Source organism: Telmatherina bonti (assembly GCF_933228915.1).
Source record: "Telmatherina bonti genome assembly, chromosome: 13".
NCBI lineage: Eukaryota > Metazoa > Chordata > Actinopteri > Atheriniformes > Telmatherinidae > Telmatherina > Telmatherina bonti.
The window spans coordinates 12,886,845-12,907,951 of record NC_136611.1 but is presented as its reverse complement, the minus strand read 5'-3'; the positions used below and the strand labels follow the sequence as shown (position 1 = coordinate 12,907,951).

General features: G+C 38.3%; 2 protein-coding genes across 3 annotated transcripts in view; one reads left to right on the top strand and one right to left on the bottom strand.

Moving 5' to 3' along the window:
• The window catches only part of pi4kab (phosphatidylinositol 4-kinase, catalytic, alpha b), a 31,835-nt gene that overhangs the window by 6,342 nt on the left and 4,386 nt on the right, over positions 1-21,107 (top strand). For both annotated transcript variants that reach the window (XM_079252085.1, XM_079252084.1), the window contains 37 exons: positions 171-319; positions 413-478; positions 583-679; positions 795-986; positions 1,175-1,275; positions 1,392-1,521; positions 2,309-2,438; positions 2,532-2,627; positions 2,744-2,927; positions 3,394-3,497; positions 4,936-5,104; positions 5,193-5,243; positions 9,183-9,291; positions 9,741-9,877; positions 9,954-10,087; positions 10,217-10,299; positions 10,383-10,453; positions 10,566-10,690; positions 10,779-10,860; positions 11,012-11,095; positions 12,069-12,158; positions 12,309-12,428; positions 13,962-14,054; positions 14,142-14,298; positions 14,397-14,524; positions 14,613-14,771; positions 15,341-15,492; positions 15,595-15,702; positions 15,833-15,960; positions 16,054-16,212; positions 16,306-16,385; positions 16,772-16,971; positions 17,432-17,522; positions 19,396-19,563; positions 19,730-19,783; positions 19,876-19,996; positions 20,100-20,229. In XM_079252085.1, the coding sequence (XP_079108211.1) occupies positions 171-319; positions 413-478; positions 583-679; positions 795-986; positions 1,175-1,275; positions 1,392-1,521; positions 2,309-2,438; positions 2,532-2,627; positions 2,744-2,927; positions 3,394-3,497; positions 4,936-5,104; positions 5,193-5,243; positions 9,183-9,291; positions 9,741-9,877; positions 9,954-10,087; positions 10,217-10,299; positions 10,383-10,453; positions 10,566-10,690; positions 10,779-10,860; positions 11,012-11,095; positions 12,069-12,158; positions 12,309-12,428; positions 13,962-14,054; positions 14,142-14,298; positions 14,397-14,524; positions 14,613-14,771; positions 15,341-15,492; positions 15,595-15,702; positions 15,833-15,960; positions 16,054-16,212; positions 16,306-16,385; positions 16,772-16,971; positions 17,432-17,522; positions 19,396-19,563; positions 19,730-19,783; positions 19,876-19,996; positions 20,100-20,229 (4,432 nt within the window). The remainder of the gene's footprint in view (positions 1-170; positions 320-412; positions 479-582; positions 680-794; positions 987-1,174; positions 1,276-1,391; positions 1,522-2,308; positions 2,439-2,531; positions 2,628-2,743; positions 2,928-3,393; positions 3,498-4,935; positions 5,105-5,192; positions 5,244-9,182; positions 9,292-9,740; positions 9,878-9,953; positions 10,088-10,216; positions 10,300-10,382; positions 10,454-10,565; positions 10,691-10,778; positions 10,861-11,011; positions 11,096-12,068; positions 12,159-12,308; positions 12,429-13,961; positions 14,055-14,141; positions 14,299-14,396; positions 14,525-14,612; positions 14,772-15,340; positions 15,493-15,594; positions 15,703-15,832; positions 15,961-16,053; positions 16,213-16,305; positions 16,386-16,771; positions 16,972-17,431; positions 17,523-19,395; positions 19,564-19,729; positions 19,784-19,875; positions 19,997-20,099; positions 20,230-21,107) is intronic.
• Positions 5,999-8,627, bottom strand: serpind1 (serpin peptidase inhibitor, clade D (heparin cofactor), member 1; the record flags this gene model as incomplete). The annotated part of the gene is made up of 6 exons (XM_079250762.1): positions 5,999-6,190; positions 6,319-6,463; positions 7,069-7,193; positions 7,269-7,417; positions 7,499-8,142; positions 8,365-8,627. The coding sequence occupies 6 exons, from the start codon at positions 8,625-8,627 to the stop codon at positions 5,999-6,001; spliced, it is 1,518 nt and encodes a 505-aa protein (XP_079106888.1).

The window sequence follows — 21,107 nt, the reverse complement described above, 5'->3', positions numbered from 1 at the left end:
ATTGTCCATAGAAATTCAGAAAGTACAATTTATTAATGTTTAGCTCGGCAATAATAGATGAACTTTATTGAATGGACTTGAAGTGTTACTCATTACATGGTGAAGCAACCAGATGTACTGTATTTCCTCTTGTTATATGTTTTTAATGCCTCCTGGTCCCTTTGTCACAGGTGCCTATCTTCCAGACAGCAGCTCTGTGGACCCTGACTACTACTTCTCCACAGTCAGCTCCAGTTTTTCAGTGTCTCCCCTCTTCATGGGAGAAGGTGAAAATGAGGTGGAGGTTCCCATTGATCTACTCCAGCAGCTCCTCGACATGGTGCTGTAGCCTGCTACTGAAATACCACTTCTGATGTCTCCCAGCCTGCAACTTAAATCTTTAGTAGCTGTTGTTTGTGTTGTTGATTTCCAGGTGAAAAAATTTGTCTCCGACTCCTTTTTAAAGACTTTGGATGCCATTATGACTGAAGTCATGGAGGTAATTAAATAACCATCACCTATCAAAATAAAGAAAATATAAATATAAGATATAATCATTAACATTATTTTGTCTGTTATTGTGTCTTTTTGTTTGTCGTAAAGCATAATCCTGGACTCAGCATCTGTTACAAAACCTTCAGTGATCCTCTGTATGTGTGTGTGTTCAAAATGCTGCGGGACACACTGTACAACATGAAAGGTAAAGGGTCATTATTCCTTCTGCATTAAAGCCAAGCAGCTCTTTCATTTCTGTTTTTCTTTGAGTAAGTTTATTGCTTGTAGTTCTTTGTCAAGCTGTCATACTTGCCTTCCAGCCTTGCAGCCGACATTTGTGCGAGAGGTGCATGACTTTGTACTGGAGCAGTTCAGCAGCAGCCAGTCAGAGCTGCAAAGGGTACTTCATGACACGGGGGGGCTGCCAGGGGAACAGAGCCCGCTTAAGCTGCGTTGCCAAGCCAACGCTGCCTGCGTGGACCTCATGGTGTGGGCCATCAAAGATGAGCAAGGTAATCAATTGTATCAGAGCGAGCTGTGCAGCTTTTTTGGATGTCATAATCCAAAGTGTGATAAGAGTGATGCTGGGTGTGTTTATTTGTACTGATTGTGCCAATTTTCCTTTCTGGTGTGTGTGCGTGCGTGCGTGCGTGCGTGCGTGTGTGTGTGTTTTTTTTGTTTTTTTTTTATTATTTATCAGGGGCAGAGAATCTGTGCACCAAGCTCTCTGAGAAGCTTCAATCCAAAACTTCTAGTAAAGTCATCATTGCACACATGCCCCTGCTTATCTGTTGTCTGCAGGTATGATATTACAGGGTGGAGTACTATTGAGAAACTATTACACAGCGAAAGTCAAATGTAGCACGTCATTGGGTTTGGATTTCAGTATCTTCAGATTGTTTTCTCCTCCGTCTCAGGGCCTGGGCCGTCTGTGTGAGAGGTTTCCAGTTGTTGCCCACTCTGCCACGACCTCACTCAGAGATTTCCTGGTGGTTCCTTCTCCAGTTCTTATAAAACTGTACAAGTATCACAGCCAGTACAGCACAGGTAAATTCAGTACTCACTGTTCACTTTAAATAGTGACTTTATACTTCCATATTCATGAGTATGCGTGTATAGTTTGGTTCTAAAATATGCAAAGACAAATTACAGGGAAATTGTTTAGAGTATTTTTTTTTAAATAAACTCAAAACCCTAAACATTATTTGATCAATTCAGGAGGTTTATTTCCTGTAACTTTTCAATGAAAGAGTCTTCTAAATGTTAGAGAGGTAACAAGAGTTCCTTTGTTTCAGTTGAAGACTGCTGATTGAAAGTAAAATTAGATTCACTTTGCCTAAATTGATTTAATTTTATATATAAGAATATATAGATATATATGTGTCTCTCTCTCTCTCTCTCTCTCTCTCTCTCTCTCTCTCTCTCTCTCTCTCTCTCTCTATATATATATATATATATATATATATATATATATATATATATATATATATATATATACATACATACATATACATACATACATATATATACATATGTATGTATGTATGTTATAATGACAAATGTAAGTTTCATGTCTGAGTATCACACATCATTGATCTGAACACCAACAAATATAGACAACTGGAGATTTAATTAAGGTTACTGATTTTTCTGTGTTGTCCCCAGAGGGTACTGCCTTTTCAATGATTATTCATCTCCTGAATTTAAAACATGTCCTTTAGACTTGGTGCTATGATTTCTTTTTTTTTTCTCATCAGGATCTCATTTGAAACAGTTTTCTAAGTTTTATTATCTCTGCAATGATGCTTTTCTTGTTTTCTTATGCTTTTTAAAGGCACGGGTGAAATTAGGATAAACGTGACCAACGAATATTCTCAGTCCACCATCAATGTACTGTCAAACAGGAAGGACCAGCCTTCCATGTATGAGCAGCTCAGAGACATTTCTATTGATAACATCTGCAGGTCAGCTATAAAGCCATCAAACAGATGTGATTACAGACTAGTTTGAGTTCTTTTAAGTGTTGAATTTTAATGTCTCCTTTTCTCCTTTCGTAGATGTCTAAAGGCAGGTTTGACGATGGACCATGTGATCGTTGAAGCCTTTCTGGCCAGCCTGTCCAACCGTCTTTACATTTCACAGGAGAATGACAAGTGAGCAGCGTTTTGAGTTGGAACGACAAAACAATGAGCTGTGTAGTCACCCAGAATACATTCAAATTCAGATGGCACAGATAAACTTTTGAAAATACATCTCGTCTTTCTGCCAGGGATGCTCACCTAATTCCAGATCACACCATCAGAGCACTCGGCCATATCGCTGTAGCCCTGAGAGACACTCCAAAAGTCATGGAGCACATCTTACAAATCCTTCAACAAAAGTTCTGCCAGCCTCCATCACAGCTTGATGTGCTTATTATAGACCAGCTGGGCTGTATGGTCATTACAGGAAATGTAAGTATAACGCCAGAGTGATTGCACAGTTGTAGAGCAGCTTGCCTTCATTGTTTATTTGTTTATCTTGAAAGGAGATAGAAAATGTAATGAATGGATGTTGTATGTTCAAAGCTTATATAATATAAAACTAAAATATGTTATGTGGCTTCATGGGAGCAGAGTGTTTTCCCTTAATTTGGACAGGCTAACACGTCCTTATTGCAATAAATTTGCCAACTGGTGTTTAATTTGTCAGCACAGTGTGCATTAAGAATAGATTCCAGTTATCAGTTTGACACCACTGGAGTGTCCTACAGTGTCTTACATAGCAATCTTTATGTGCTGTAAGGTACAATTAATGACTATAAATGGGTCTGCCTTTATGTTGGCAGATGCAGCATTCTGCACAGTTTTGAATTTTATTTAGATTTTGCCTGACTTTTGCTCCTATTCTATGTTACCTCTGGCTGTTTTTGTCTTGTAGCAATATATCTACCAAGAGGTGTGGAATCTGTTCCAGCAGATCAGCGTTAAAGCCAGTTCAGTGGTCTACTCAGCCACCAAAGACTACAGAGATCATGGGTACAGGTAAGCATTTGCTCTCAGTATCGGTACAATGGAACTGGTCTGGCTAAAGTCTTATCTGTAAGATTGTAAAACAGTTCACGTGTATTATTCTGTTTATTCCTATTTCCAGTACATGAGCTTCTGTGTTGTCCAAAACAGCCTAATTTCTGCTTAAAGGGTGGAATAAATTCTTCACTTAGAAAAGTATTTACTTTAACTTAAGTATTTAGGTTGTTTTCCAGGAAATAAAAAGCTGTAAAACATAGTGAAGACCACTAACAAAAATATATATCTTTAGATTGAATTTCAGTATGCTTTTTTAAATTTTATTTTGTAATTTATAAGCAGATCAATTTGTGAAGGTAACATTAGAATAATCAACCATAGTGCAGTGCCTATATTTTATTGGAATTTTATGTGAAAGCCTAACACAAAGTGTCACACAATTGTGAAGCACAATAAAAATTACATATATTATTTTTTTTCCACTAATAAAAAACTGAGAAGTGCAGAGTTTCCAATAAAATATATTTATATTTGTGGTGTGTAATGTGTCAAAATGTGGAAAAGTTTAAGGCGTATGAATACTTTTGCAAGCCACTGTATTATACCCTCCACCTGAGTTGTGCTTGAGTTGGTTCCCTTTTTTCTACATAAACAGTCCTGACCTCTGGAGACGTGGTCACCACTAGACTACTAAAGGAATGCTGTGGGTCTTGGCACCATGCTGGCAGCAGCAGATCTTTGAAGTCCTGCATCTCTGAAGTGTGGGCCTCCTTTGGATCAGATCCATGTTTTCCTATGCATTCTACAGTTCGATTAAGATTTGGAGATTTTGGAGCCCAAGTCAATCCATTTAAACTCCTTGTGTTACCTGTGAAGACCCATTTGTTAAAGCTGGATTATTCTGCACAAGAAGTTGACTTTTTAGATCTGATTTTATTTCGATTATTTTAATTTGATTGCTTTTATTTTTGATTGCTTTTAGCTGACTAATTTTTAAAATTGTCCTCGTGTATGTTATTTATTCTTTTAACCCCCCCACAATGTGGCACTTTGGTCAACATTGTTGTTTTTAAAGTGCGTTATAAATATAGTTGTATTGAATTGTATTTCGGGGTGAAGGGTGCATTATTCCGCTGAAAGAGCCCACCGGCATCAGAGAATTACATTAGCATGAAGTGATGTACCTGGTAGTAAAATATTTTACTTGTAAGACTCTGAAGAAACTGAAAACACTAAATGGAAACAGTTTAAGATATTTAACATTCAGTTTATTCTGGTGATCTGTCCTCTTGTCTGATAGTGGCTGGGAAAGTCACTAACATCACAGAGCCCTGACTTATAGAAAATGATATATAGAAAATGTAGAAAGAAATTATGAAACTTAAACTTACATGGCAAATTAATGATTTTTACCTTATACCTTTTACCAATGACCTACCTTTTTCCATACAAGGCACTGCTCTCTGGCTGTGATCAATGCCCTAGCCAACATTGCAGCCAACCTGCAGGGGGAGCAGCTGGTGGATGAACTGCTGGTGAACCTTTTAGAGCTTTTTGTCCAGCTGGGGCTTGAAGGAAAAAGAGCCAGTGAGAGGGCCTCTGATAAAGGACCAGCGCTGAAGGTATGTGCTTCAGCGCTGATCTAAACAGAGCTGGAAACTGGTACGAACCACGTTGGCAAAACATTAATGGGTCCTTATCTCTCCCCAGGCATCTAGTAGTGCTGGAAATCTTGGAGTCCTTATTCCAGTGATTGCTGTGGTAAGCGCTTTGATTTAATTCGTGACAAGTCAAAATGTTGAAATACATGCACAGATCACATCTAAATGATTGACATTACTATTTAAGTTGCTGCGGATGAATCCAAAATGTTAGTTAGGTTTTAACTTTATGAACAAATATTTACCCAGTTAGCCGCAGCTCAGTCATCAGTGATCCCGTTTCACTGCTGAAAGAATTCACAATATTCTGTTTGTGTTTAATACATTCTGAGCAAAATCCACCATACAAGAAACATATTCTGTATATTACAGAAACAGCTTTACAGTAGATTCTGTTTGGCATTATATTGGCACAGCCATAGTTTTTAGGTATAGGAATTCTAAATCCATTAAATAACTTAATGTACTTTATTTGTTAAAAACAATTACATTGTAATTTCACATAAATTCTTGACTGTTGCATAATTGTGTTGTACATTAGTTTGTTTTCCAGTTTTTTTGTTTTGTGCAGAACTTCTGCTTTCTCTAAAATGAGTTTATTAGAGTACAGCAGTTACATAATGTCATTTTTTAACATGCTTTCCTACCAGCTTTGCTACAAATGATAAAACATTAACAGACAGATAACAAGCTTTTTGTGGGTTACACAGACAGACTTACGCAGCAAGGTTGAGCAATATGAAGAAGTTTAAATGTTCAGTAAGAAATGAAAGTAAATAGACATAAACATGCAGACATGTCTTAGTTTAGTAAAACAAATCTAGATATTTAGCTTCTCTTGAAAAGCGTTTTTGTTCAGTTCTGGGAGGGGTTAACGACTCGGCCTATGAACACCAGGCAGTCGGTGCGGTGCTCGTAGATCAGGAAGAGAAACGGATGATCCACCGTGAATCGAATCTGAGAGGAGAGTGGCATGAAGCCCACTTGGGTCAGGGCAGCGGCTTCTGTTCCTTCTTCATTCACAGTGATGGTTCCCTGGTGTTTCAACTGTGGAGGGAGACCATGTATCCAAACAGTACAGATTACTGGTAACTTCTGATAAGGTGTCCAGAGAGATTGAATGACGCACAGACTTTTAAATGCTTTTTTTCTTCGTTTCATTGATTCACTCTTACCCAGTTCATGGCAACTCTTTCTGAAGTCATCCGACTGAAATCTCCACTCTCCTGGAATATGTCAGTGAGACCCATCTCCTTCAGATTTTCAATCAGGTCATAATTTTGCTCCAGTTTGAAACGGGGTAACGAAACCTCACGAGTCCTGAGGAGAGACACAGAAAAGTGTGGTCATGATGCAACTAGAACTGAAGCTCAATCCACACAAGTTTCATTATTCTCCCCAAATATTTCATTGAAAAGCTTATTCACCATATTGGTGTGCTTTCTCAGTATGTAGTTTAGAAGAAAATGTTTGTGAATCCTTTTGGAATTTCCAGGATTTCTGCATCTGCATCGATTACTCATAAATGTGGATTAAAATCCATGTGTCACAATGATAAACAGTCTGACTAATTTGATAACAAATGCTCACAGTTTATTCACGTCTTCAGTCAGCTTGCGGGGTATTTAGTCACTGCATACAGTTTTTGTAACAACATTTTTTTTTATTTGCTACAGGAAATATTAAATGAGTTTGTTGTGTTAAACCAACCACATTTTATAGTCACAGCCACTGTGATTACTAAATGTTTTGCTCAGTTTGTTGCTTAAATTATCTGTGTATAATCTGTGTATAATTGTGACTTTGGTGAATGCTAGACAACACTTCATAAGTAATCAGAGCAATAAACCTGATAATGTGTGGTTTAAAAAAGCTGTTTCATGGCCATGGATTCAGGTGTGTGTTTGGGGGGAAATGCTGCTGACCTGTTTGTCATGTTTTTGAGCCACTTGTTGACAGCAGTTGGTGAGATCTCCTGCTCCAAGGTCCTCATGCCAGTGATCTTCCTTGGCAAGGCAATGAGCATGCTGATGTTTCCTGTGTATGGAAGCTGAAGATACAAGAGTTAACATAAATACTCTGAATTTATCATTATTTCAGAGTTGTCCAGTGTAAAACCACACACTTGCAGGATGTCACAGTCCAGCTCGTGGTCAGCAGCAGCCAGATAGTTCCCCTTGTTGGTCATCATTGGCACCCGCACGCTTATCTTTTCATTAACTCGAAAGTTGCGGTAGTAAGTCATTTCCTTTGGGAATTTCTGCTCCCACGTCCCTATTTAATCAAACAATAAGACTAAAAACTCATACCGTGATGACAGACATCTAATGACAGATGTTTTTTTTTTTAGCTCACCTTTGAAGTACAGGTAGTTGAGCAGCATCAGTACCATATTTGGATCCACACTCTTTAGCGGTTCCTTGATCAGCCCTTTGGTCAGTTTTTGTATGCGACGGTTGGCCTTGTCAATAAATGCACGCTCTCTGAAGTCGACAGACTGTGGCTCAGCAAAATAATAAGCCTTGGTGTCTGCACGAAATGAGTCTTTCACTGAAACGTCTTTCTTTACATAGACATCGTTGACTGAGCGTAGCGTGTAGCCAAAGTTTCTCCTGAACAGCCTGTGTGTCAGCTTCCTGAAAAGCTTGTGCACAGTTGTGTTGTCATAGTGATGGCTAGCATTAACAAACTCTGCATATCCGAGAGCTTTGTAGATCTGATCGTGAGTTTCCCGTCCTGCCCCTAAAGACATCATCCCCATAGCAATGGAGATCCCAGCAGGCGCTAGCAGGATGTTGTCAGTCTGGTTTACGTCATTCCGGAGGCTTCGATAAAGGTTAAAACCGAAACGGGCATTCACGATGTTGAGGCGCTGAAGGCGGGATCGACCGTGGAACAGCCGGAGGAGTCTGGCCCGGCGAATCTTTGGGTCAGAAGGCTCGGCAAAGATGTCGATGTCTGGGGCTGGTGTGGCAATCTCGTCTATCTCATCCCCCTCACTGAAAAACAGTCACTAATTCATCGTTGAACCGTTAAGAGGTAGAATTACTCTGTATTTATTGTAGACTTTTACTTAACAATTTGATTACACACATATTAATATCTGCATCATAAATACTAATTAATTGTTTAAAAAAGAAAAGCTAGTACAAGTACATAAATACTGAAAATGTCGTTGTTTAACACAACACAAACAAAAGGCAGTAAACAGTAAAACTCACATGTAGTCATCCCTGCCTGCAGCCAGGATCTTGTCAAAATCAATATAGTCTTCATCCTCAAAGCCATCAAAGATGAGGTCATTGGTGACGGTGTTTTCTTTATGGAACTCCAAAGGAATGGCCTCTACATCAACTGCACCCCCTGGTTGTAAGCCTCTGGGGTCTGGTTTAGGGTCACTGAAGTGAGTACTGATGTCTTTGATGCCAGCCAGGGATGGACCAGCCATCAGACAAGACACAGAAATCACAGCTATGACCCACATTTTGCTGGAAAAGGCAGAAAAAGTGGACAAGAAGTGGCAACTTAATGATCTCATTAGCATTTAGATTTTTGTTATTAACACTTTTATTGGTTTTGGAATAAATTAATGTCTTTTTTTTGGGGCTAAAAGTATATGTAAGCATTTTGTTAAAGTTAGCAGTCTGTAAAGTATCTTACCTTTACTGTGTCCTGATGGGAAGTGCTGTGCTGCTCCTGTTTGGATGAACTTTGATGTGGGTTTCTCTTGAACAAATAGACCAGATCAAACAGTCCAAAAAGTCCTCTGACCAACAGATCTTTTAACTCTTCACAATTCAGCTCGTTTGTTAAACATTTTAATTTAGATCAAGAGTTAAAGGGCGACTAGTTTAGTTACAAGTTATTTGTAACTTTTGTCTAATTTCTAAGTTAGTCTTTATTTTTGTGTTCAGAATGTAAATAAAGATATATAGTTATTTAAATGAACTGTCTTTTGGTCCTTTACTTACTATCATCACCTCTAATATAAGTCACGATATTTGTCACCCTTTTCTTTTGTGTTATCTCTAATTAACAGTTGACCAGACGACTTCCACCAATCAAAGAGGCCAAGCCTCGCCTCCAGAAGCTGTTCAGGGACTTCTGGTTGTACTCTGTGGTCATGGGTTTTGCAGTGGAAGGATCAGGTGAGGGACAGATTATACCATTTTGTCATTTTTGAATTTTCATATTTGCTAAACTTTGGCTCTTTTGTGTTTTCTCTGAGAAGCTATTATTATAAGCGTCACATTTTGAGTTCAGTTTCTACCCCGCCTCTCGCCCAAAGACTGCTGGGATAGGCTCCAGCTTCCCTGCGACCCTTAATCGGATTAGGCGGTTAGGATAATGAATGAGTGAGCCTTCAGTTTATCATACCACATAGTTTTTTTTTTATCTAAAGGAAGATAAAATAATGTTTATGGCATCTTCAGTCATGATAATACTCAAATATAGCCAGGAAATAAAACTTAGAAGTAGTTAAAAGTTTGAAAAGACCTACTCAGAAATACTCAGAGATAAAACAAAGTCATCAAGGCACCAACATGCATATTTATTGATATAAGTACATTGATAGATATATGTATTTTCCTTTTAGGACTTTGGCCAGAGGAGTGGTACGAAGGAGTGTGTGAGATTGCTACAAAGTCGCCTCTTCTCACCTTCCCCAGTGGAGAACCTCTTCGTTCTGAGCTGCAATACAACTCAGCTCTGAAAAACGACACTGTGACACCGGTACAGTGCTGAAAATCTGGACACGTTTATGTCTTCTTCTTAAGTGGTTTTTAGATTGTCAGTTTGTGTCCGCTAGGCTGAGTTGAGCGATCTGCGGACAACCATCAGCAACCTCCTCGACCCTCCTCCAGAAGTATCTGCCCTCATTAGCAAGCTTGACTTTGCTATGTCAACATACCTCCTCTCAGTCTACAGATTAGAATACATGAGGTCAGCTTAAACATCATTACAAAATCAAATGGCATTTCTTGTCTTTTTTTCTCCATGAATTCCTAAATACAGTATATTGCTGTTGGAGTGGGCAGCTCTTTCATATCTCTTTCTTGTTTTTCATGCCAGGATGCTGCGATCTAATGACCCTGACAGGTTCCAGGTCATGTTTCGATACTTTGAGGACAAAGCCATCCAGAAAGACAAATCTGGTGAGGTCTTTGGTTATTATATTTGGTTATTATATTCTTCAATATGTTATTTCAACTCTCATGTTTCATTTTAATCCTCACAGGGATGCTGCAGTGCATCATTTGTGTTGGCGATAAGGTATTTGAGGTTTTCCTCCAGATGATGGCTGAGAAGGTTGGTTATTCAAAGCAGCAAACACTTATTAAAAATCCAGACCGTTTATATGGCACAAGTGTAATTTGTCAATGCCATGGGGTGAAAATTGGTGTATTTTTCTCATTTTTAGGCAAAAACCAAAGAGCATGAGGAGGAATTAGAGCGGCATGCTCAGTTCTTGTTGGTCAACTTTAACCACACTCACAAGAGGATCCGCAGAGTGGCAGACAAATACTTGTCTGGTTTGGCTGAGGCGTGAGTTGCAGGCGGTTAATAAGCTTCTCTGCTTCCACCTGGTTGACCTCTATTTATATTGACTTTCATCTCCCTCAACCTCAACCAGATTCCCCCATCTGCTTTGGAGTGGTCGAGTGTTGAAAACCATGTTGGATATTTTGCAAACACTCTCTCTCTCTCTAAGTGCGGTAAGTACGAGAAGATGGCTGGAGTGAACAATACAGCGCCAGATCATTGGTTGGAATCTCTTAATAGGATTAATTAATCATCATTAGAACTCAGGGAAGTGTTTAAATAAGTGCTAACTAGAGAATGAAATTGCATGTTTATTCCTCTAAGGATATTCACAAGGATCAACCGTACTACGACATTCCCGACACTCCACACAGGATCACTGTACCTGACACTTATGAAGCCCGAGAGGTATGTCCGTGCGGATAGACTTGTTGCCACTAGAGGGTGGGGTACTGTAAATTTTCAACTTATTTATATATATATATATATATATATATATATATATATATATATATATATATATATATATATATATATATATATATATATATAATATATATATATATATATATATATATATATATAATATATATATATATATATATATATATATATATATATATATATATATATATATATATATATATATATATATATATATATATATATATATATATATATATATATATATATATATATATATATATATATATATATATATATATATATATATATATATATATATATATATATATATATATATATATATATATATATAATATATATATATATATATATATATATAATATATATATATATATATATATATATATAATATATATATATATATATTATATATATAAACTATATATATATTATATATATATAGTTTTATATATATATATATATATATGTGTGTGTATATAACTATATATATATATATATATATATATATATATATGTGTGTATATAACTATATATATATAACTATATATATATATGTGTGTATATGTGTATATATGTGTATATGTGTATATATATATATGTGTGTATATGTATATATATATATATATATTTGTGCATTTATTTCCAATTTTAATTAAGTGACACATTTAATTAATTCATTATTTAATGCTTTAATAAATAAATGACACATTTAATTAGTTGTTAAATGAATACATTGTGGCACTTTTACTCCTCCTTCGTCAGGCTTTTCTAAACACTTTTGGGATTCTTAAAATTCCTTTTGACACCTAAACAAAAACTGAGATTTTGTTAAGGCTTTGTGACCCATTTCTTGTTTGGAAAAATAGATTTCACTGAAGCTAAATTGTAGCTCTCAGTTTCTTTGTGAATGAGTTTTTTTGCATATTTCTTGCAGAGTATAGTAAAAGACTTTGCTGCTCGCTGTGGTGAGATCTTGAAAGAGGCAATGAAATGGGCCCCTTCTGTCACAAAGTCCCACTTACAGGTTGGTTTGCTAACTGTTCAGCCTTCATAGATTAAGGAACAAGTATTTTGTTGAGTTGTACCTGTTTTATTTATTTGTTTTCAATTAAATGAACATTTCTAGTTTTATTCATGATTAACCTTTTTTCTGTCTGTTTCTGTGTGAATGTAGGAATACCTGAACAAGCATCAGATTTGGGTTTCAGGGCTGTCCCAGCACACTGGCCTCGCCATGGCCACAGAAAGCATACTGCACTTTGCAGGCTACAACAGACAGAGCACCACACTAGGCGTGAGTCAAAGCTGCTCATTCATTCATGTCTGTACACATCAACCTCCCAGATCACTACAGACATAATCCTTTAGGCAGTAGGTCAGGTAAAAGAGTGGTTGTCTCCCATTGGGTTGATTCCTGGCTTCTCCTGACTACATGCCTAAGTGTCCTTAGGCAATACACTGAACCCTGCATTGCTCCCTGATGTGCCTATTGGGGTATGAGTGTGTGTGTGAATGGGTGACTGTGACATGTAGTGTAAAGCACTTTGAGTGGTCAACATGACTGGAAAAGTGTTATATAAGTACAAGTCTATTCACCATTTTACCATTTAGATCGGGGTGGGCAGCTCCAGTCCTCGAAGGTTGCAGTCCTAAAAATGTCAGGAGTGTCTCTGTGTCACAGAGGACTCTACGGGAATTTACACAGATCAATGGGTAAGAAGCAGACTTGTGCAGGTTTGATGTCAAGCTCTGCACAATAAAATCTAATGTTTGTCAGGTGTGTTGCAGCAGGCAAACTACCAACACTTGTAGGACTGCAGCCCTTGAGGACCAGAGCTTCCCACCCCACTTTAGATTCACTCCAGATTAAGGAGGGTAAATGTTTAAGCAGCATGATGCATTAAAATGAATCATATCCAAAAAATCTTAATCGGGTTCATTAATCATATAGAAAGAAAAAGTTGTACAGTCCTACTAAATATGTGTTGGGTCACAGTAAGGCCACTCACCATTTTCTTTAGAAGCCGGAGAAGTTTCCTATTTTGAAATACATAATACATAATACACATGCACACAGAAACACTTAGTAAGCCAGAAGCACATTATGAGCTTTAAACTAAAACCTAAAACTAACTTAAAACTAAAAAAAAAAAACAGTGGCGCTCCTGGCTGGTTGGTTTGGAGCTCATTAACATTTGCCCAAAATTAATGGCTTCTTTAACGGAAATAAAGTTGCTTCACAAAAGCTTTTGCAGTTTTGTTACTAAGCAGAAGTGTCTTGTATCTTTTTTGCACACATGTGTTTTATTCTGTATGAATTATACAGTTGCTCTGTAAACAATTGAAGACTGTCTAGTTGTTTACAGCAGCTTACTTTATGTTTATGTGTGCATGCTTACTAGTGTGTGTGACATTATTGTGCTTGCTCTGCATTTCTCATGTTCTTGGGCTTGCATTCTGCTATATCTGTCTTTTCATTTGCTTCATTTGTTGTGTTTTGTCTTTATTAATCTGCACCGAACTACCTACCTGGTTGCTTGGCTGGTTTACGGATTTGGTGGTTACCTGGTTACTTACCTGCAATGGACGGGTGGGTTGGTTGGCTGGTTGCCCATTTGGCTAACTGGTAATGCTGATGCTGTCCTCCCCGATGTGGCCAACCATAGGCTGCTTTTCCACAGGTTGGTTTCAACATTAAACACACAGCAAGGGCTCAGGCATGCTACTGCAGTCTTTCCAGAAGCGTTACTGTACAAATGTGTATTTTACTTTCCAGATTATTGACTGTTTGGTCCTAATTGGCACCTAAATTGTGTTTCCCCATTAGACTACACAGCTGACAGAGAGACCAGCTTGTGTGAAAAAGGACTATTCCAACTTCATGGCGTCACTTAACCTGCGAAACCGTTACACAGGAGAGGTAAACCTTGCTCTTGGTTAAGCTCTTGTGCTCTTTAAGATTTTCTGCAAACATTATGATTCAAGGCTCTGTTAATCTCCTGTTTAGGTGGCTGGTATGATCCAGTTCTCAGAGGCCACTCACAGCCAGTCAGATCTTAAAAAGTTGATGATCCATCAGATGACCACTGCTCTTGACACAAAAGACCCCGAGGCCTTCACTCAAGCCATGTTCAAGATGGCCGCCCTTCTCATAACTACCAAAAGTGACTGCCAGCCCTTTTTCGTTTAGTTATAACTATTAGTGCAAGTTACTTTATGATACAGTCCATTTAATTTAAATAATTTCCATCTTACTTTTCAGACTATGATCCACAGCTGCTGCACCATCTATGCTGGTCTCCACTGAAGATGTTTACAGAACATGGCATGGAAACTGCAATTGCCTGCTGGGAATGGCTCCTAGCTGCACACAATGGGGTGGAGGTGCCGGTATGTACATTCATCACTTTTCTTCAAGCAGTATGAGTCATGAATTGAATGGATTAGCTGTAAAGCTATGTTCTTTGTACCTCTTTAGTTCATGCGTGAGATGGCGGGAGCATGGCAGATGACGGTGGAGCTGAAGATGGGCTTGTTTTCAGAGACTCAAATTGAGGCCGGCCCCCTGGCTGTGTCAGAGGAAAGTCAACCTGCACCCTGTGTGCCTAATGTCATCCCCCATTTCCTATGGATAGAGGTCAGTGACACATGGTCATAAACTACTGGTTCATTTTTAACGTAACACCACCTCTTTTGTCACCATTGGAGTTGTTTTTTATACTGCAGGATCAAATATCTGATGAATATCAGTAAACTGCCCTTAACATCTCCGTACTACTAAATCGTAGCACTGTAGTCATGCAGTGACTGAAACCCTTTACAGGAAGGTGAATGTGCAAAACAACATGTGCAAATGTGGAGCATCCTGCATAATTTACTAGCTTTGTAAGCTCCTAGTCTACAATACAGATGGCTTGGCAGATAATATCCTTTTATTTTTCACCTTATTTGCCTGCAGAAAAGCAGTTCAGTCAATTGTTTTTGTAATATCAAGAAAGTTTCTAAAATAGCATTTTTCACAGTAGAAAAACTCCGGTGCAGCCTGTATTGATTTCTTGTTTCAGGGTGGGAGAGCACCTGTCAGTCATCTGTGTTGACACTGTTTAGCGATGTGCCTGCCACCTATTTTAATTCCTTGTATTCTCGCGTTTCTGCAGACACACATCAAAATAATTTCGTACTGACTTCCTCTCCTTCCTTCTTCAGTTCCTGGTGCAGAGGTTTGAAATTGCCAAATACAGCAGTGCAGACCAGGTGGAAATTTTCACCACAATTTTGCAGAGGTCTCTGTCTCTTAGTGTAGGAGGAGCCAAAAGCAGCCTGAACCGTCATGTTGCTGCTATCGGACCAAGATTCAGGTATTATTTCTTCTTGAGTGGGTTAATAATGTACTAACTAGCAGCATTATGTACTGGATCCTTGGCTGATATTCTAAATAAATCACCCCTGCTTTGTTTCAGACTGCTGACTCTGGGCTTGACTCTGCTACATGCTGATGTTGTGACAAACGCCACCATCAGAAATGTGCTTCGAGAGAAAATCTATTCCACAGCTTTTGACTACTTCAGGTGGAGAAAAATCTAAATATAAATCCTCTTCTCTTTTTTTTGTGCTTAAAAACCCCTTTCTGATTTACAGCTACATCTATTTTCTATCTGCTTACATCTTTGCTTTTTCTGTTTTTTTTTTTTTTTGTAGTGTCGCTCCTAAATTCCCCACTCAGACAGACAAGAGGCTAAGAGAAGACATTTGCATAATGATCAAGTTTTATGCCAGCCTGCAGTCTGACAAGAAATATCTGACAGCCAACCAACTGGTTCCTCCAGGTACCCTGCGCAAAAATGGCGTTTTTTTTTGTTTGTTTTTTTTAAATGATAACACATTTGCGGGACAGATTTATGATTTTTATGTTTGCCTAGACCCCCAGGACATGTCGGTGAACAGCTTGTCTGTGATGACGGTGACGGACAGCCGCAACAGCCTGGATGCTGCAGTTGGTCAGAGGCAGCAGGTGGCTCAGGGATGGATTAACACTTACCCTCTTTCTTCTGGGATGTCCACCATATCCAAGAAATCAGGTAAAACATTCAGAATATCTAAAGTAAAAATGCTTTAATGGTCATTTTTGTTGCAAAGATTATCACACTTAATCTGCCTCTGTGCTGTTTTAGGGTTATCTAAAAAAAGCAACAGAGGCACCCAGCTGCACAAGTATTACATGAAACGAAGGACTCTGCTGCTGGCATTGCTGGTATTTATCTGTTCACATTCCCTGCTTTTGGAAACAAGTAGCAGTTAATTCATTGGCTGCCAAGGACGTCTTTTGTGGTTTCTGTATGTGGAGAGCTGATTTAGGTGGGCGCGCATCAAAATGCCTCCAAAATGCGCCCCAGCACCTAACATGTTGTGAATGTGCTCTGAGTGCTCACCTCAAAGATGCCCCAATGCACACACCTGGCCAAATCAGCCCCCCGCAGTCCCCATTCCTGAAATACGATGAGGCAAAATGCTGCAAAACGCATAAGGTTCTCTGCTACAACAATGCCTGGCAGCTAATGAGTTAAGAAAACAGTGAAGACAACCGCCACACTTTGAACTTCAGGATGCAATCAAAGTTCGATGTGTTTTCTTCCTCAGGCGAGTGAAATCGAGCGTCTGACAACATGGTACAACCCGTTATCCACCCAGGAGCTGGCTATTGCCACAGAACAGTCGGTGGAGACTAGCATTGCTAACTGGAGATCCAAATACATCAGCCTGACAGAAAAGCAGTGGAAAGACAATGTCAACCTTGCCTGGAGCATTGCACCTTACCTCGCCCTACAGCTGCCTGCCAGGTACACAAACAAACCAAATGCATTGCAAGGTTCGTTAGCACTGAACTGCACATGTGACACATTTTATCTTTGGAGTAGGAAGTTAAATGAGACTTCAACAAATTTGGGTTTTCGCCCCTATAGGTCAAATTTGTCACATTTTACTATTAATGAATATAAAATGCATAAAATGGCACCTGTGGTCACTATAATGTATTTTAATCCTCTTTTTTTTAAAAGCACATGCCTTGTTTAACAACAGACTTTACATCCATGGACTCTGCCAGAGTTTTTATCCTGTCACAACAAAATATATGTGTGTATATATATATATATATATATATATATATATATATATATATATATATATATATATATATATATAATTTTTTTTTTTTTTTTTTTTTTGTTTTTTGTTTGTTTATTTTTAAGAAACCATGTCTGACTGGAAATGCACTTATTGAGTTTTGCTGTTTTTCAGATTTAAAAACACAGAGGCCATTGTTTCTGAGGTGATGCGTCTGGTGCGAATGGATCCAGCTGCTGTATGTGATGTTCCTGAAGCGGTCAAGGTGAGATTGTGTGCTTCATGATAAACATAAGAAGTTTTTATTTAAAACGCTGGTATATTATGTTTTATACATGCATCTGAAAAGGATTTATTTTATAAAAGTATGTCAATTGTATGTGTAGAGAGGAAGAAAGTCTCAAAAGAAATTCTGTGTACATTGTTCTCCAGAACAATCCAGTCCATCGTGATGCTCTTTGTTTAACAGAAACCCATCTTCCAGGAAAATAAGGGGCAATTAGCGAATCTCACAGATCACTGTATTACAATAAACATGGCTTCCACAGAAGTAACTAAAGAAGCGCTTAGAGTGCAGACCTTCACCAAACGGCTCATTTTCACCCATATTATGAAGAATCCTGCTGTGACCACAGTTCCTTCCAGATCACGCCCAAAACTAAATGTAATATGACTTCTGTCAAGACCATAGACTACAAAGGTCTTAAACCATTCTCACAGAAAATAATCATAGGAGTCCAACATAAAAAAAAAAAAAAAAAAAAGATAAATGCAGTCAAAAACATGACCTCCTTTGTGGAGGTTAAAGAAAAATGGAGAGAAAAAAAAGCCAAGATTATTGATTTTTTTTTTAATCCTATACCTGAGCTGAGTATATGTGTTGCACCCTGGAAAATGTACCAAATCTTTTCTGGCAAACAGGTTATTTTGCTATTGACTCTTGGTTGGTGTTATTTATTGGATTGGATGAATAAAATGTGCAGAAACAGCAGTTTCCTTATTTAACAAACACAAGCCTCAGTAGCATATGGAAGAACCACACACTCCACCACAGCAGACTAGCACCTCCTCCTCATGCTGGTCACCAGCTTGGTCACACGGTGCTTAAGGATGGCATCCCATTCTTTAACCAATATTTGTTCCAGGTCAGTCAGTGTGGTCGTGTTGGTTCCTCTGATAGTAACAGCACACCTACGCTCATGTTATGTCGTGGTCAGAACTGCAGGCAGGCCATTCCATCTTCTTTCCTGCCCAACTGTGGAGATAGTTTCTGATGAACCCGATCACATCGGCAATCAGCAAGGCAACAACAGAGAAGATTTTTCAAGTTTTTCAATCCTTGCACTCTACTCTGTCGCTCATCTTACAGATGCATTTTCCTTAAAAATGTAGTATAATTTAAAAAGGAAGCAAACAGGATTTCCGACAGTGTAAGATTTATTGCCAAGAAGCATAGTTACAACAAGGAAATTATACACCAGAAACATTTTCATTATTTTTTACTTAAATCTAGATGCATTTCCCCTCATGGATGGTAGTTTGCTCTTGTTGAGTCCCAACCAGACAATCTTTTTTTTATAGAACACTTTGTCATACACAGATATTCAACTATCCAACATGCTATGATAGTAATTTTTTACTTGGTTTTATTTAAATGTTTTTTTTTGTTTTTTTTTTAAACTACATCATGTTTACAGCTTCTGATGCAGTTTCTGTTGAGTTGCACCAAAAGTCAAAGAGAAGGAAAAAGTTTTTGCCACTTAATGTTTTTCTTTTAAGCTGCTGTTTTGTCACACAAGTAATTATTTTGTTTTGGTAGACTTTGTCTGTCCTCTTGGTTTAGTTCTGCTCCAATAAGCCCTTAATGAGCCCCATACCTGTCCAGAGAAGAGGCAGGGGAAACGGAGCACAACCATCCCCAAAGAGCAACTCCACTTGTCAGATAATCTGCTTTGACACCTTGTACTTGTTTATTCCACTTATCTTATTTCCACATAAACACAACGTCCTCTGGAGGCTAGTTAGCACAGATTAACAACCTGCAGATCCCATCTTGTGATGCATGCTGAACATTGAGAGCAATGTATCATCTGTGATGTAAATTTTGGCCTGGTTTAACCTTTGGCTTGTTTCTTTAGTTCCTGGTGACATGGCACACAATTGATGCCGACTCTCCAGAGCTGAGTCACATTCTGTGCTGGGCACCAGCAGATCCCCCAACTGGACTGTCGTACTTCTCCTCCATGTATCCTCCTCACCCCCTCACGGCTCAGTATGGGGTCAAAGTGCTGCGCTCCTTTCCTCCAGTATGCACGTCTAAACATTAAATAAAAATTATAAAACAGTACTCTGTTTTTATTCATTTAGTTTTACTTTGCATGCAGTGAATCTGACTTACACATGTTTGATAGTGAAATGAAAAATAATTTCCTCTTATTCATGTTGGTAAAACTTTTCTTCTACCCTTTCTAGGACGCTATTTTATTTTACATTCCTCAAATTGTCCAAGCCCTTCGTTATGACAAGGTAAGTATTACATTTTCTGGCTCAACGGATGCTTTTTAAACCCCTTATAATGCTGTAATTGGAAGTATTTTCCTTCCAACACCCTGCTGTAGATGGGCTACGTGAGGGAGTACATCCTGTGGGCTGCTCAGAAATCTCAACTACTGGCTCACCAGTTTATTTGGAACATGAAGACCAACATATATTTGGATGAAGAAGGAAACACCAAAGATCGTAAGAGAGCCAGACTGACTCGAGAGCAAATCGATAAATCAACATGAGAACTTAAAATGGAAAATAAATGGAAAATGATGATCTTGTCCCGTTTTTCCTGCAGCTGAGATCGGTGAGCTGCTGGAACAGATGGTGGAGGAGATCACCGGTTCTCTCTCCGGCCCGGCCAAAGACTTCTATCAGAGAGAGTTTGACTTCTTCCACAAGATAACAAATGTGTCAGCCATCATCAAGTAGGAATACACTTTCTTTTTATTCAGATGTTTTTAAATCCCTAAGCATATGTTGCAGTTGCAGTTAATAGTATCATGTTTTCAGGTTGTTTGTCCGTCTTCTCTCAGGAGTTAGTGTGACAGTCAGAAGTCAAAGTCACTGTTATCAGTTTTCAGCTATAGTGTGAACTGGGTGCTGATATGGAGGTAGGACTCAGTGGTTCTGTTTAAACCCTCCTAAAACCAGTTTGCTGCAGCTCCATTATGATGTTATTTTGTATCAATGTTCCATCATTAGTTTAATTGAATTTTTATGTCATTTGTCTCAGTTTCCCAATGAGTTTTGTGTTTCTCTAGTTCCTTTTTTCAAAGCAGCAACCTGAAAACCATATTGGCCTGTTTTTTCTTACGGTCTGTAAAACTGGATCTTCACAGCTCAGTTCACTCTGGAGTTCATTGCAGAATATAGCAGTCAGAACATTTTCATGTTAAACTCTAAGTTTCTAGCAGAGAAGTTCTGTGGGTCGCTGATCAGTTTAGTTTTTCTACCACATTTGGAAACGCACATTATACACATAGATTTGTCATGCATGCACAGAACGAACAGGCCATCCAAGGAGAAAGAATCACATGAGGTTTTTGATAATGATCAGATTATCAATCCATCCCCCTCGAGGTGACTTCTTCTGAGGGCACAAGAATGGATCAGTGTGATGTGGCTGATTGGTTTATTAATCTGTTTAAGGTGGTTTATGGAAGAGCTGAAAAGTTATTTTTAGTTCTCTCTTGAAATATGTCTTTGCTTTCATCTTTCTTCCATTATTTCTGTTTTACATAGGCCTAATCAATAAACAGCTTTAAAAAAAAAAAAAGCAAAAGAAAACGGTAACAGCAAATGA